Source organism: Nicotiana tabacum, chromosome 11, assembly GCF_000715075.1.
Source record: "Nicotiana tabacum cultivar K326 chromosome 11, ASM71507v2, whole genome shotgun sequence".
Classification (NCBI taxonomy): Eukaryota; Viridiplantae; Streptophyta; class Magnoliopsida; order Solanales; family Solanaceae; genus Nicotiana; species Nicotiana tabacum.
The window spans coordinates 55,321,876-55,338,077 of record NC_134090.1 but is presented as its reverse complement, the minus strand read 5'-3'; the positions used below and the strand labels follow the sequence as shown (position 1 = coordinate 55,338,077).

The 16,202-nt window shown below is 43.9% G+C and overlaps 1 protein-coding gene across 1 annotated transcript; it reads right to left on the bottom strand.

Annotated features, from left to right (window-relative positions):
- Positions 1–563: 563 nt before the first annotated feature.
- Positions 564–1,021, bottom strand: LOC142165854 (uncharacterized). The gene is made up of 2 exons (XM_075224234.1): positions 815–1,021; positions 564–725 (listed from the first exon to the last, which is right to left on the bottom strand). The coding sequence occupies exons 1-2, from the start codon at positions 1,019–1,021 to the stop codon at positions 564–566; spliced, it is 369 nt and encodes a 122-aa protein (XP_075080335.1).
- Positions 1,022–16,202: the final 15,181 nt, after the last annotated feature.

The following is a 16,202-nucleotide window of genomic DNA, read 5'->3' as shown; positions in this document are numbered from 1 at the left end:
TCCAAACATTGTTTTAGCTCCCTGTGGATTCAATCCCGACCTTCTCGGGTAAAAGTTGCTTCGACCGCTCTCGCCACTCTGCGTGGTGTAGGGTGGGACCCGATCAACAATCGCAAAATTTGTGATAGTTTGCAAAGTTAGCTCTGTATTGTTAAGAGAAAAGTTCAGAGGACCTTCAATTTAGCAACTGATCAGCTTATTGAAAATGCGGTCCGCATGTAAAATCTATGATTGTGAGCAATTTTCTGTAGTCCGCATCTCCTCTTCTATTGCCGCACAAATAAAAGTGTGGTCTGCAGTTTCCCATACGGGGCACATCTTCAGCCATCATCTCAAGACTTAACACTATTAACTGCAGCACACATCAAATTTAGTTAAAAACAAGACACAACATCTAACTAAAAATGAAAAAGTAAAAGAACTTGGGTTGCCTCTTAAGAAGCGCCTTATTTAACATCATGGCAGAATGCAATGTCATAGCATCCTCAATTGAAGTAAAGCACAACCACCACGTGGATTTCACCAACTTTTCCTATGTAGTGCTTCACTCAGTGGCCATTGATTCAAAATATTTCATTGTTCTTGTTCTTCAAGTCCAATGCACCAAATGGTGTCACACCAACAATTTCAAACGGATCACTTCGCTTTGACTGGAGCTTCCCGGGAAACATTCTCAACCTTAAGTTGAACAACAACTCTAGATCACCGGCCTTGAACTCCTTATTCTAAATATACTTCATCTTTTATTTGTACAAGGACGAACTCTCATATGCATGGTATCGGAATACATCCAATTCATACAAATGGGTGTAACCTGTAAGTTAGCGGCCCCATTCCAATCAAGATTTAGTTTCTTCAAGGCCCACATTGCCTTGTACTCTAATTCCACCAGAAAATGAAAAGTGTATCCAAACACCAACGGGTAAGGAGACATTCTGATGGGTGTTTTGTAAGCCATTCTATATGCCCGTAGAGCATCATCAAGTTTCTTAGACCAATCCATCTGATTTGCATTCACCATCTTGGACAAAATACTCTTTATCTAATGGTTGGAAACTTCCACTTGACCACTTGGTTGTGGATGATAGGGAGTTATCACTTTGTGAGTGACACTATACTTTCCAAGCAAAGTGTCAAAAGCCTTGTGCCAAAAATGTGACCCTACATCACTTATGATTGCCTGCGGAGTCCGAAACCTTGTGAAAATTTTCCTATTAAAGAAAGCCACCACACTTCTAGCATCATCCATAATACAACGCTACAAAAATGTAGATGTTTCCACAAAAACTCATAAAAGGTCACATGAAGTCAATGCCCTAAAAATCAAAGATATCAATCTCCAAGATGGTTGTAAGGGACATCTCATGTTTCTTTGAAATTCCCTCGGCCCGTTGACATTTGTCACATCTTCTCACCAACTCATTTGCATCTTTATAAAGAGTAGGCTAATAGAAACCATAACTTAGGACTTTATCTGTCGTTCTTGCTCCACATCCAAGAATCTCACTCTGTTCCTCCTCCGTCACACATCTTTTAATTACTCTATCCGTGTAAATCCGAAAAGGCACGGTTCATCCCAATAGTTGGCGTGACAAATCCTCTTTGATCGTCTTCCTTTGGTTTGAAGTGAACTCTTCCAGAATGATATCACTCACAAGACAATTTGCCAAATCCACGAACCATGGTACCTCTTTCATTGAAAGTGCCAAGAGTTGCTCATCGAGGAAAGAGTCATTGATTTCAAGGTCATCATGTGGCCTCCCATCCTCCTCCAAATGAGACAAATGGCCTGTCACTTGATTTTCACTTCCCTTCTTGTCTTGGATGTCAATATCAAACTCTTGTAAAAAAAACACTCATCTCATCAAATGAGCTTTATAATAGTAAGTATCAGTTGACCAATCTTGCCACAACTTTACTGAGGTTAGTCTTGATACTTATTGAGAATATTGGGTTAGTTGTTTTCATACTACAAGCCAAAGGTCTATTGGAAACAGCAACTCTATCCTCCAAAAATGTAAGGGTAAGGTCTATGTACACACTACCCTCCCTAGACCCCACTATGTGGGATTATACTGGGTATGTTGTTGTAGTTTTCATACTACATTTTGGAACATTCTGTGTAGATCTAGTTGTTGCTACCAGTAGAGCTGAAGAGAAGATTTGTAATTGTACCAGAAAGACTCAAGGTAGTGCAGCTTATCCATTCATAGGCCTCGAAGTCACGTTAATGCATTAAAACTGTTACTTATTTCATACAATGATGTACTTATTTTAGACCATTATATTTCAATACTCTTAGACCTCATGTACTCATTGACACCAGTTTCTAGGAGTTGTATTACTATTTTTCATATTTGTATGGTTGCTTATGCTATAAATCTCATTTAGACTTGATAAAATGCTTCATTACTTCTATTAGTAGTGTGATTGTTTCATGTCGCCAGCGTGTTAGGTGCCATCACAATCGTTGCCGAGATTTTGGTTCGTGATAACTTGGTATTAGAGCCTAGGTTGTATAGATCTCATGAGTCATGAGCATGTCTAGTAAAGTCTTGCAGATTGGTATGGAGATGTTTATACTTATCCTCGAGAGGCTATGAGACATTTAAAGAACTTCACTTTTTTTCATTCTCTATTATGCAATTTTGAATTATCCTAAAGTTTGAATCTTTACTATTCTATTCTCTCACATATGGTGAAGACATGTACATCAGTCGTAGCTTAGCAGGAGCCAAAGCCCTGTCGCGCCCTCTTTTTTCCTCCTCGGAGAAATGTCCGGGTTCCGACGTTCATGGGGGTAATAACTCGTTTCCTTTTGCGAATTGGGTATTTGAAGAGTCGTCACCTAACGGATTATGGTGCGTTAGGGTACCTAGAGTGATTAACTCTTAGACTAATTTGCATTACTATAGATTTAGGGTAAGGGCTCGAAATAACCTCGAGGGGAAGGTGTTAGGCACCCCTCTTGGTCCACAATGGTGGGTCCCGACCGAACTTATACTTATGTGAATTAGTCCTTTTAACAAATAAATAGTTTAAACACATACTTGCAAAGAAAGGCATGTTTTGACATTTTTCATCACATGTATGAGTTAAGTAATGAAACAAAGGAAAGAGACTTGAACAAGTGACACATATATAAAGGAAAGTAAACTTTATTTGAGCAATGACAATTGGGAAGAGGGGTCCTAGGTTGGTTAGCCTACAGGATCACCCCAGACAATGCCCGGTAATCACTCCTCAATGAGGTGCTACACGTGACATTAGCACGTAGTCATCATATCCTTACTACCCAATTCCCTCCCCTTGGTCATAGCCTAAAGCGTTCTAGCAACCTTGAAAGATACCCTATGCGTGCACTACCCGTCCCTTCCTCGTGGCCCTGGAGGTATTTAGGACCTCTAATTTAGGTAGTTCTAGACCATCTTAAGGTATTTAAAGGAGAAAAGTCTAAGCTCCAATCAAAACAGTTAGGACTGCATTTAAAGAGAACAATTACAGGCTCACTTTTTACCTACACAAGCAGAACAAATAAGTGCACGTCTCAAACAACAGTTTCAAGTATTTAAAAAGAAAATCCTAGAACATGATATCTAGGTGAGCAGAGATTATACATTACTGAATTAGAACCAAAGTGTCAAAGACCTATTCAGCTTGTCTACTGATTTTAGACCTGTTGAATGTGAGCAGTCTCAAATAACAAAGTGCAGTTTTATAGTTGAAAGATTTTTAATTGCCCTATAGGCTTGCCTAAGCGCATAATAGTGATGTCCTAAGAGCATGATGTCTATATTGATTAGGAATGCAGTAAAACAGTGAACAATTTTTAAAACGGATAATTTGAAATCCTATAAGCATGTTTTCTAGCGGTATTAATTTTAAGGCGGTGTTGAAAACTTATTAAAGAAACGGACAAATTAATTAATTAAGCCAATTTAGAATATATAAACATGAATTTGAACTGATTTATTTAACTAAACTGGTTTTAAGTTCTATAGGCATGATTTCTATTAGAGCTGATTTTAATTCCTATAGGCATCGTATCTAATTATTAAAAGCTGACTTTTGAACTTATAGGCATGATTTCTAAGGAGACAAATTTGAATACATGTTGTAATGAAAACAAAACTTCAATTACTATACACTCTATAGGCATGATATCTAATTATAAAGCTGATTTTCACCCTATAGGCATGATCTCTATTATTAAAGCCATTTAGATCCTATAGACATAGTTTCTAATTGTGTGGAAGAAAGCAAACATAACAAACACATTTGAATCAACATGGACCCTATAGGCATGGTATCTACCCAATTTACCCTTATGTATGTATGTATGTATGTATGTATGTATGTATGTATGTATGTATGTATGTATGTATGTATGTATGTATGTATGTATGTATGTATGTATGTATGTATGTATGTATGTATGTATGTATGTATGTATGTATGTATGTATGTATGTATGTATGTATGTATGTATGTATATATATATATATATATATATATAACTACGCTCTCCTTTTCACTAATCACCCCACTATTTGCTTACAATAATTATTACAGACCAATTAAATGAAAAATTTACATAAATGGAACAAAAGTTAGTCTATAGGGAGCCTGCAGTAGGCCCAAATGACTTCCAAGCCTCCAAAAGCCTCAAACGCCCAAAGTTCCATGGCCAATTTCATGTCTAGGTGTGTCAGAGTTTCCTAAGGACCTCAAGGATCCCGGGCAGTGCTCACACCTAGACCTTTTCTCAAACAATAACTGACTTAGGCGCAGTGTGGAAAGGCCAACTCTGACATGCCAGAGTTCAGATAGATCTCAAGGATCTCAAGGAAGTACACATTGTATGCTGCGAAATCAGAAGACTCTATTTCTCGCTATCGAGCCACTTCGAAAGAATGCCTCGATACCCCGAGGACGTGAATCCATGACCAAGTTCCCTCCCTCGGGCTCGTCGGGGCCCGACTCAAAGAAGACAAAGGACGAGCCTAGAACAGAAGGGGAAGTTCCCTAGGCACGCGCTCAGTCTGACAGGCCCGGCCTACCCAGAGCCTACGTCGAAGCATCGCGTCTAACCACATACTTTACACTTAATGCCCATGTAATATAGTTGGGTTCCCCTCCTATATAAAGGGAACCCGCACCACCTTGTAAAGGGCTGATGTTGGTCCAACTATTTCTCCACAAGTGCAATAATATCTCTCTCTCTTTCTTCTCTCTAACTTGCTCATTCCCACTAGTTCGAGGTCACTTTAATATTTATCGCTTTCTTATTTGTTCTTCATTCTATCACTTGGTATTGGACATAAAGAGCCTTGTTTAATCATATCTTAACTGTTATCCTATTCCCGACTGCCCCCGATAGCTCGAGCTCGACCCAGACGTCGACCCCAAGGTCCTCCATCGACTAGTCCTACACCCGGGCAGCCGACCTATCAGTCTGATCACTGCCTCATTTAAGTTTCATCATTGAACTTCATCTTCTTAGCATCATCTACTCTAACAACTAGCATCAAAATAGATCATGTATTTTTAGAATCCCATTTACAAATTTAATTGTTGTTACCTTTTTCACGGTAAACAGTTTGCCGCCCACCGTGGGGCTAAAAATAATAGTGATTATTTTCTTGCTGGTTTCATTGCTCAAACACAAGTTATCTTTCACACTTTTTCTTGTTCAATATCTCTTGATTCCAGGTCAAATGTTTGGCTCGACAAACAGGGTTAAGAACAACTACCTCGAAAATCACGGCGAAAACGATGTGGCTGCTCTAGTCGTTGGCGCGACGCCACAGAACCCTGATAACGCATTTGGGTCGATCTCAGCGGACGCGGGCTCACAAGATGCGTAGTAGGTCGACGAAACCTCGCACACCGATGGGAGCATACAACATATTGATTGACAGGAAGCCCAAAAAATCCCGGCTCGAGAAGCACAGGAAGTGAGTCTTCACGATATTTTTGAAATGTTGCAGGCACAGCAGTTGGCTATCGCTCAGTTGCAAAGTCAGCTGGAGACTCCCAGCACAGCAACGCCGAAAACAGCTCCCCCGCCAAACAAATATCCGAGAGATCAAGCGACGATGGATCAGTAACCAACCCTTCCATAGCAAAGATGCTCAGGGATCTCTCCAAAAGGATCGAGTCAGGTTCATGAAAGTCCATGCAACGGCCGTCCCCCGAGGAAGAGGTCCCAGAACCCGTTTCATGGATGTCCGTAACGCTAGAATTCCTAAGTACAATGGGACCTCAGATCCCAACGATCACAAGATGATGCGTGCGCGGGAAGAGGCAACGACCTTCAAGATGATGAGTTCGAGCCCGTCTTGTCGAAGAGGTTCAGGGAAACATTCTGAAAAGGAACCAAGATGTGGTGTCGTAGCCTAACACCTAACCCCACAAACGCGTTTACCGTATCGGCAGATTCCTTCGCAGAGACACACGCCAGTGCCATCAAAGTAGCGACGAGAGATCCCGACACACCCGGGGCCAAACAAAGAGAGAATGAAACACCACGGGAATTCACACCCTATTTCCTGATAGAACGAACACGATTGCCCCCGGTCTCATATGACTGGGCAGCACATGCCTTCGCCCAAAGCCTAAACAAACCAAGCCCAACGGTTTTAGTGCAGTTCAAACGAAACTTAGTTGAGTACCTAGCCAAGATCTGGTCATATGCCCGTATCCGGTGCCAGTCGTGAATCAGGGCCATGGATGACCATCCGGGAGCCTCCTCGGGCTAAATATACCCGAGCAGGTTCCCGACAAAGAAACTAATGTAAAATAGATGGAGGTACCACCCGTACGACGCGGATAGGGGGAATGCCCCGAGACGTAATCTACCTCACAACGATCGGAAAATGGCCCGAGGGCAACATCCTCGAGGAATCTTCAATAAAGCCAGATTTGACGAGGCATGGCCGGCAGGGGCACCTTGCCCATCAGAGTACAACTTCAGCATCACTATACCAAACATCGTGTTCACCATAAGCGAAACCAGGGACACCAAACGGCTCAGACCTATTCAACCGAGTCCCCGTTAAAGGAACCACAGGGCGCGCACGACCACAGGTCGGAGATGGCCACCAGCTCAGGAGGAAAGCAGTTGTGCTACTCAATAAAAATTGTCGCCGAGTACTGTCGAGCGATCAGGCTCGAATTCAGCCCCGTGGAAGGAAGGCAGCCAGGAAGAACAAAGCAAACAAACCGCGACGTATCGCCACGATAGTGGTGGAATGGCGACACCCTCCAAGGACTCAAAAAATGGAAAGTAAAAATGTTCGTCACCAGGGAAAAACGGGTCTAGGGATATATTCCAGAGGACATCCTTACATCCAGCAAAAAGGCACCGAGACCTCGCCTCGGCCTCACACTGACACACCGGTAACCTTCTCCCTTTCAAATAAAACATATGCTCATGAATTCAGGTGGCTCGATTAACATACCAACGATGTCGTACCAAGATTAATAGGGCGACTCGGATTGATGAACCAAATCGCACCCGCATCTCGGATATTTGACGGATTCCAAATGGCGATCACTACAACAAGCAGGAAAGCCATTCTCTCGATACAGCCCATCTAAGCTCGAACTGGAACACCGAGTTCTACACCGTCAAAGAAGGCACAAGGCATGGACATCTTATTTAGATGGCCCCGAACGCACCGCCCAGAGACAACATCGACCCCACTTCACCAAAAGAATGAAATCCCACGCAAGTGACAGAATTAGAACCGTCGGCAGGGAGTAATACGCGACAAGGGGAAATTCCTCACCATATGACACGTTTCCAGCATCAATACCTCCACCCTCAAAAGGATCAAAGGGTAAGTGAACCACATCTTCGGCCGAAGCCTGATTAAACACGACGGAGGGCTATACTAGGGACCACATTCCGAGACGGTAGGAACATACCAAATCTCAAAACATCACCTACACACCTCGCGGTAAGGAAGAATTGCTATGCTCCTTTGTTATTTTTTCACTAACCTGCATGCAGACAATCGGCCGGGACATTCGAAAGTTCTAACTCCACCCGGAGATCCCAAGGCCTTAACGGAACCCGCCGCACTCTTTCCCCTCGGTGGGACTTCCACCCCAAAGAGGGTCTCGCCAGCAAGGTTATTAGCGGAGCAACACACCCCCAAAGGAGGATCCGATAAGATCACATGCCTTCTTCTACAATCAAATGACGAGCGATGATCTTCTTTTGAGGGCGCCATCCCCTCGGAAGGACCGGGGAACGGCAGATTGAGTTTCAATAGGAAATGATGCACCGAACCGAACGGTCCAAGGAGCCGCGCCCACGCGGGTCGAGCTCGCAACAAAAAAACAACATGTATTTACGCCAAGCAATAAAGAATATATTTGGACATCTCGTATTCCAGAAAAGGAGATTTCAACACGCTTACGGCCAGGGCCTCTCCACCAAATGCGTCCCGAAATACTTAGAGACTTGGCGTCAACACTTCGGCACCCGCACGACCCCAGGGTCGGAACTCCGGGTTCATAAGGCCCCGACGAGGCAACTCCGGGCTCATAAGGCTCTCCGAGCTCACGAATAGCGGCCTTCAAGCCTAAGCAAACTCGATGACTCGGAGACTGTCATTAATCACCATGCACTGGAAAACCTGAAACTTTAAGACCCCGAGCAGGCAGACTCGGTTATAACAATCTATTCTACATAGCAACACGTAAGACCTCAACAGGCATGACAAACTGTAAGACCTCAACAGGCATGAAACTTAAAATCCCAAAGTTTAGGCTATACATCGCATTTGTAAGAATCCCAAAAGGGCATACCCTCGGTGTAGACGCTTAAACTATCGCTCAGGATCAAAAATGGCTCCGGCCAAACACATATGACTATGGTCAAAATGGCTGATACAGCCAAATTAATGCAACTCGGGGATGCCCGACCGTCGCTAAACAAAATCACAGGCCATTACTCCGAATATACTTAGGAAAGAACCGGTTAAAATAGGCTTCCTCAACAGGCAAACGAGTTTCGACCATGTCAGCTCCAAATCACAAGGCTTCTACCTACCCAGCCTACGAGCTAAGAACCTTCCGAGGTGCTCAAACATCGCCGATAACGACTTGAAATAGAGGTTCTTCCAGAAATGACGACGGGTCAGGCAAAATCATTTTAAAAAGACCTTAACGAGAGGAATACAAAGCCTACAAAAAGCCTACGGACAAAAACGCAAGAGCCATTGTTGCCAGCTTGAAAATTGACAACTTGAGGATTAAAATGAGCTCGAGTCGTAACCCGATTCGGAGACCGGATCCGAAATAGTTAACTACAATATGCATAAGGGCACAACATAAATGCCATTGTCTCCAGCCAAATGAGCCTTCGGGCCACGCACCTGTAAGGTCACTTCGACCCGAAGCATAAAAAGCCATCATCGTCCGCCCATACAGGCATGAAAGAACTTAAGGGTCAATTAAAGCTCGAATCGCAACGCGACTCCGAGACTGGACCCAAAATAGTTGAAACAACAAACGACCAAGGGCAAAGAGATAAAAACTATCGCCATCTGCCCATGCAGGCACAAAAAAACTTGAGGGTCAAATAAAGCTCGAGTCACAACGCAGCTTGGAGACTGAACCCGAAATAGTGGAAATAACAAACGCCCGAGGGCAAGAAATAAAAACGATTATCATTCGCCCACACGGGCACAGAAGATTGAAGGTCAGGCAAGCTCGAGTCAAGGCTTGACTCGGAGAATAAGACTAAACAACTAGGCAAAGTGCGGAGGCCCCAACGCCTGCTCGCTTCAAAAATCACACCTAAAAGCCTCCGGGCCTGCCTAATTAGCTCCGGACCCATGAGGTTCCCACCAAACACCGAAACCAGCTTGCCTAGTCAAAAGCAATACGGAAAGAGATACAAAGAAGGTAAAGCTTAAAGTTCTCTCTCATTTTATATATGCGCGAAAGGCGCGCTCTCCGTCTACAAACATGCTCTGCAAATAGCAAATACAAGATGGCAAGATCTACACTCCACTCCAAAAGGCTACGGTCAGCCGACCCTAGATTCGCTCTCTATGACATCAGTAGGAAGTGACCGAGCATCACGCTCGTCCGCCCTTGCTCGAGCTGATTCCTTCGAGAGAACGAAACCCCTTGCGTCGCTCTCCTCGAGCACCTCTCTTCGAGATCTGCAACGAACATATTCCTCTATCCTCTTCTCCCGGTCAAGGGCCACTTTAGCTCGGCTAGGGCATCAGCAGCGTCCTTCATACCAATTGCCATCTCCTGATCAGCCTTTGTTCGGCTTAACGCCTCATCAGCCCGGGCATCGATTATCTCAGCCCTGATCTTTGAGAGATCAAACTCGAGTTTCCCGATCATATCCGCTTGAACTATAGCATAGTCACGAGCCAAGCAGAGTTGGGCCTCAAAGGCAGGAACCTTGGCCAAAGCACCTCTCTCCTCTAAAGCTTGAGCTTGCACCTGAGCCCTTAGCTCGCCACAAGCATTCCTGACACGGTCGATGTCGCCCTTGAGGTACTCCAAGGCCTCCATATTTTTTTGCAGCTAATATAGGAAAAAGGGGTTAACCTTAAGTGCCAAAAAGAGCAAAGCGCGTGCTACGAAAGGTTACTTGATCCATCAAATAGCTCTTGTAATTCGTGTTCCGGTACGCCTCATATCACCAATGTAGCAACTCAGCCTCCTTCTCCTCGCTAAGGCGCCTAAAGGACTCACTCTCATCCAAAACTTTCTGAAGCCTGGCTCCTTGATAGAGCAGCTCAGACTTGAGCCTATCACGGGCCTACAAAAGGAAAACCTGATGAAGAAAGGAGGACGCGGAATACAGAAGAACTATGCCTAAACTCACCATGAAGTGAAGCTGGCAGACTTCCTCGAAATTAGAGCATACTCCTGTTGATCCTGCCCTTCCGACCCCAGGTGAACCAACATTGGGTAAGGCATATTCACTCGGAGGAACCGCCATCCAAGAATCAAACACTCCGAGAACGGCAGGCTCGTATGATGCCCTCTCCTCAAAGACACGGGCCCGTTCAGCCCAACTAAAGGCTCTGTCACACTGCGGGTACGGATCCCATTTGTCCCCATCGTCCCTCATCTCGGAGGCTGACGATTCCTTCCCCTCTCCGGAAGAGCACATCCTCCCCCCAAGGAGCCGCTCGATGCCTGCTACGGCAATACTAGTACAAAAGAAAAAGGAAAGTATCATCTCAAATGTACAAAGACCAGGGTAAAGGCATCGTACGCACATACCTTGGTATTTCTCTTCCCATATGTTATAGGACACAGCTCACCACCTATGCTCGTTGCAGGTCGAATGGGTCACCAACCTCTGGACCCAGCCGGGCAGATCGAGAACTTCGCTCGGCGTCCATGAAGTTGCTGTAAAAGGGGAGAAAAATAGTTACTCAACAGACTTTCGCTATAAGCAAAACCTCAGAAAGCGCCAGGCACTCCACTCACATGCGTAATTTCATTCTCGATCCCTATCTTCTTCTTCATTCACAACAAAGGGCATAGACGAACGGCACCGCAGGGTTAGCAGGCCTCGGTGATAAAAGGGCTGGTACATCCTGACGAGGTAACTGAGCATGAATTCAAGTCCAACCTTCTCCGCAAAGAGCCTCATCATCAGCACCACTCGCCAAAATGACGGATGTATCTCTGCCAGGGTAACCCTATATTTCAAGCAGAAATCGAGCATGACCCTGTCAAAGGAGTCAAATGCGATGGGATGTAGGTACACGCTCAAGAATCCATCAGTAGAGTCCACAATGCTCTCACCCGGGGAAAGCGCCTGCAGCGCTATCTCTTCGCTCCATCCGCGATATCTCCTCACCATCTTCAGATGTTCCTCTCTTTTCAAAGACACAGTCTTTAGAGAGAACTCCTGCGGATCTTGAACGTTGGGCGTGGAACTCTCTCCACCCTGCCGGACCGGGCCCGAAGTAGTTGCCATGGCTATGGTAGAATCAACAAACTAAGGCAAAAGTATGCTCCAACGCCTATCGCGCCTGAACAAATGAAGAACCCTATGCCAAGACGGAAGGGTAGCTATCTAAAATAGTGAGGCCTTCGAAGAAGACGAAACCGCCCCACATATATGCGGGAAACAGTGACGATTCACCTATCCGGGTGAGCCCCGAGAGGCCAATGGCCTCGATACAGATCGATAGGGTAATACCCGATCCCAGAGGCATCCTTCGACGAAGAAGCCAGGTCTCAAGGAGTTGACCGTATTATCTCCAGTTTCGAGGAAACATCTGACCTCGAAGATCCCTGCCAAAAAAGAAGTCAGATTTCGGGAAGCTTTCAATGCCATCACTCGACCCAAGGTGATGCTCGATCTCATAGTTTCCTTTTCTAAAAAGGAAATATAAACACGCAAAGCTCCGATCACGAAGGCTCCAGGAAGGCTCGAAGCAGCGCCTGGGTACAGGCAATCCCTTAACAAAAGTCTATCCCCTACGCTTTAAAAAGCTATCTGCATCAAGTACAAAAGAGACCCCCAGGTACCCAAAGCTGACCTTCACTCAGAATATCATTCTCGAAAGCTCCAAAACTCAGCGTACTATCTCCATGCAACTCGGAGGGCCCGACAGCCCGAACCTATTAGATCAATTCAGGCTTGGTCCGAGGTACGACAATGGGCTCGAAAAAGAGCCATGACAATCAGTAGATGATCAGAGAGAATGCTCGCATATGAGTTAGATATCAGCGGTCGATAATAAAGGAAAACATTCAAAGGCCTCAAAGGGCACGAGAGCATGAAATTATAAGGCAAGAACCGAAAGAAGAAGTCAATGAACTATATTCATATTCATAAAAATCCATGAACAACAGCCCTCGGGGGGCCCTTACATACAATTACAAAAGCCTACAGAGGTTCTCTACACCAAAAACAGAGTAACGGAAGGATGTTCATGTGATGAAACCCGAGAGCCCGATCCATCCTCGAAAATCCATCTCCGGCATCAGCATCTTCGAGCACCACCCCCTCGAGCACGCATCCTCGAGGGCGATTCCTTTGACCGCCGCCTCCTCTAGGTTCCCAGCTCAATCCCCCAAGGGATTCCCGCCGGAGAAGAAGAAGAAGAGGAAAAGAAGAGGATGTAGAGGAGGCAGAGAAAAGAGACATGGCCTGCCAAAGCCAAAGGTTGAAGATTCGGCGAGCCCCAGCCTCAACGGCCGATAGTGCCATTTTATCCCTTAGGAAAGTAAAAACCCAAGGGATGAAGTGCCATACCAGGCCTAGTTAGGAGAGTGAGCAGCGGTGCATAGTCCGAACGACTATCTACATAAGGGGAAAACTGACTCCCCGTCCGTCATCATCTCTGGGCAACAGCAATAGCAACGACAAACATATCAATGACCACCACAGTGATAGGATAGCATGATCATGCTCGACAAAGGGAAGCCCTGGCAAGAGTCCACAACACAATCTACGAGAGCTCCGCCAAACGGCCTTGAGGCCACGAGCCCCAAGCATGATGTTCAAGGATAGAAGAAGATGATAAGAAGGAGTGGGCAAATAAGCCAACGAGTATATTGGGATAGAAAAATCAATGTCAAGGCACCCCTATTTATAGGGGTAACGACACGAGCATTGAGGCTCCGGAATATTGAACGATGGATGCAATTACTATGCTCTTGAAAAATCGAATCGATAGCGGTACACTCACCTTGGAGAATGGGAATCGGTAGTGCATTGAATGAAGTCAAAATACATAAGTCTGTGGGATGCCCTGGTTGTCACAAAAGCTCGCGCCACAGGTTGCATCATTGGTGCGATGTCACCATAAGAAGCTTGAGGAGTCAGGTGTCAGAATCATTTCCCATCGCTTCGTTCTGAGAAACACAGAGACTATCTATATGAGGCAAAATTAGAAGACTCGATTTCTCGCTATCGAGCCACTTCGGAAGAGTGTCTCGAGACCCCGAGGACATGAAGCTGCAACCGAGTTCCCTCCCTCGGGCTTGTCAGGTCCCGACTCAAAAAAGAAGAAGGCGAGGTGAGAACAGAAGGGGAAGTTCCCTAGGCACGCGACTCAGTCTAACAGGGCCGGCCTACCCAAAGCCTACGCCAAAGCGTCGCGTCTAACCATCACATCTCCATACTTTACACTTAATGCCTATGTACTATAGACGAGTTCCCCTCCTATATAAAGGGAACATGCACCACCTTGTAAAGGGCTGATGTTGCTCCAACTATTTCTCCACAAGTGCAATAAAATCTCTCTCTCTTTCTTCTCTCTAACTTGCTCGCTCCCACTGGTTCGAGGTCACTTTAATATTTATCGCTTTCTTACTTGTTCTTCATTCTATCCCTTGGTATTGGCTATAAAGAGCCTTGTTTAATCATATCTTAAATGTTATCCCATTCCCGACTGCCCCCGATAGCTCGAGCTCGACCCAGACGTCGACCCCGAGGTCCTCCATCGACCAGTCCTACACTCAGGTAGCCGACCTATATGTCTGATCACTACCTCGTTTAAGCTTGCATTTCATCATTGAACTTCATCTTCTTAGCATCATCTGCTCTGACAGCTAGCATCAAAATAGATCACGTATTTTTAGAATCTCATTTACAAATTTAATTGTTGTTACCATTTTCACGGTAAACACACATATCAGAGGGGCAGAACCTAGTACTCTAAGAGTGAAGTGAGAGTGCTTGACATAATTTTGAAAAGGTTTTGAAAATAGTACAAAGATGACTTTAGAAGTAAAAAAGGTTTTTCAGAAATAGGAAATAGTTTGGTGGTAAAAGACAGTTTGAGAAGAGTACCAAAACAGCAAACAATCAATTGGTCATAAAAAATATCTAGATTCAGAAAACACTTAATAAACAGATCTCACATGGGGATAAAGGGATTGGGGTACATAAGAGTCACATTGGGGTACATGGATAGGGTATACGGAAACATATAGTCAACCAGACTGCATAAACACTTAGGATCTTAGGGACTTTAGCAGGCTAGTCATGGATAGTAAATAGTTAAGACATAGATCACAATTGTAATACAGAAAACCTGACATGTCTTGAACAGGATTACATATACAGTTTAGACATGCTAGGCAAAGAAGTAAGCAGGAAAGAGTGTAGAATATAAAGCATACATTGAACAGGACAGAGTTTAAACATGCTGAGCAAAGAAGTAAACAGGAATACAAGTTGAATTCATAACTGATGAATTAGTGCAGGAATGAAACACATAGGTTTTAGATTTAAATACTTAACTAGAGACATACCAATTGAAGAAAAGAGTGCAGAATATAAAGCAGATGAAGTTCCAATATCTAGCCTTGGCTTCAGCCGGCTAGACCAGTGAATATCACAAGTAGCAGAGGAGAAAAGAAAGCTTTAGAGTGTAAGTGTGCTTTTTGTAAAATAATGTTCTGTTTTTGAAGTGATAATAGGAGAGTGCTTATATAGCAGTTTGAGGGTAGAGTCAATAAGGTAAAAGAATCAGAAATCAGAAATTAAGGGCAATCAGAATCCAATCATATAAGGAGTTCAGAATAGACTCCTTTAATTAGGGGCAATTAGACAAACGGTAACAACAAGGGTTTAATTAAGGCAAAAAAGACCAAACCATACCAAATAAAGAATAAGTAAGAATCCCAAAGTTATACAGGCAAGAAATTAAGGCAGAGACGACCAATTAAAGTTATAAACAAAGAAACAAATAAAGTCTATGCATACCAATCTTTAACGAAGTAATCAATCAGCCAGAATTTCAAAGTAATACTGATTTCTAGAAATAATATATATCAGTTCCCATAAATAGAAAATAAACTAAGTAAAGTTTCACAGAAACATAGAACTTAGTCGAAAATTAGGTTAGAACCTTAATAGGGCTCAGTTAGAGAGAAAATCACGAAAGAGTTAGCAAGTTTAGTAGATGAAATAAGGTAAGAAATGAATAGTCAGGATTCGACACATAATTTTAACAAAACAGATAGTTAAAATGACAGTTATTCAAGGAGAAAGATATAGGTCTTAACATGAGTAGTCAGGATGAACACAAACATATAAAATCAGTGAAAAGTTGAATTAAGAATCTCAGTAGAGGCATGTTAGGGTAAGAAAACCACGAGACATTCAAATGGCTAAAGAGAAATCACAAGACTTAAGGCAAGAACACAATCAATACATCAGTACTCAGAAGACAAACAAAGAA

Bases quoted from the DNA above. Each gene is read 5' to 3' on its own strand.
- LOC142165854 (XM_075224234.1), bottom strand. From the start codon at position 1,021: ATGGTGAATGCAAATCAGATGGATTGGTCTAAGAAACTTGATGATGCT. The intron at 726-814 runs GTTACACCCATT...AAGTATATTTAG, and splicing joins ATGGGGCCGCTAACTTACAG to AATAAGGAGTTCAAGGCCGG.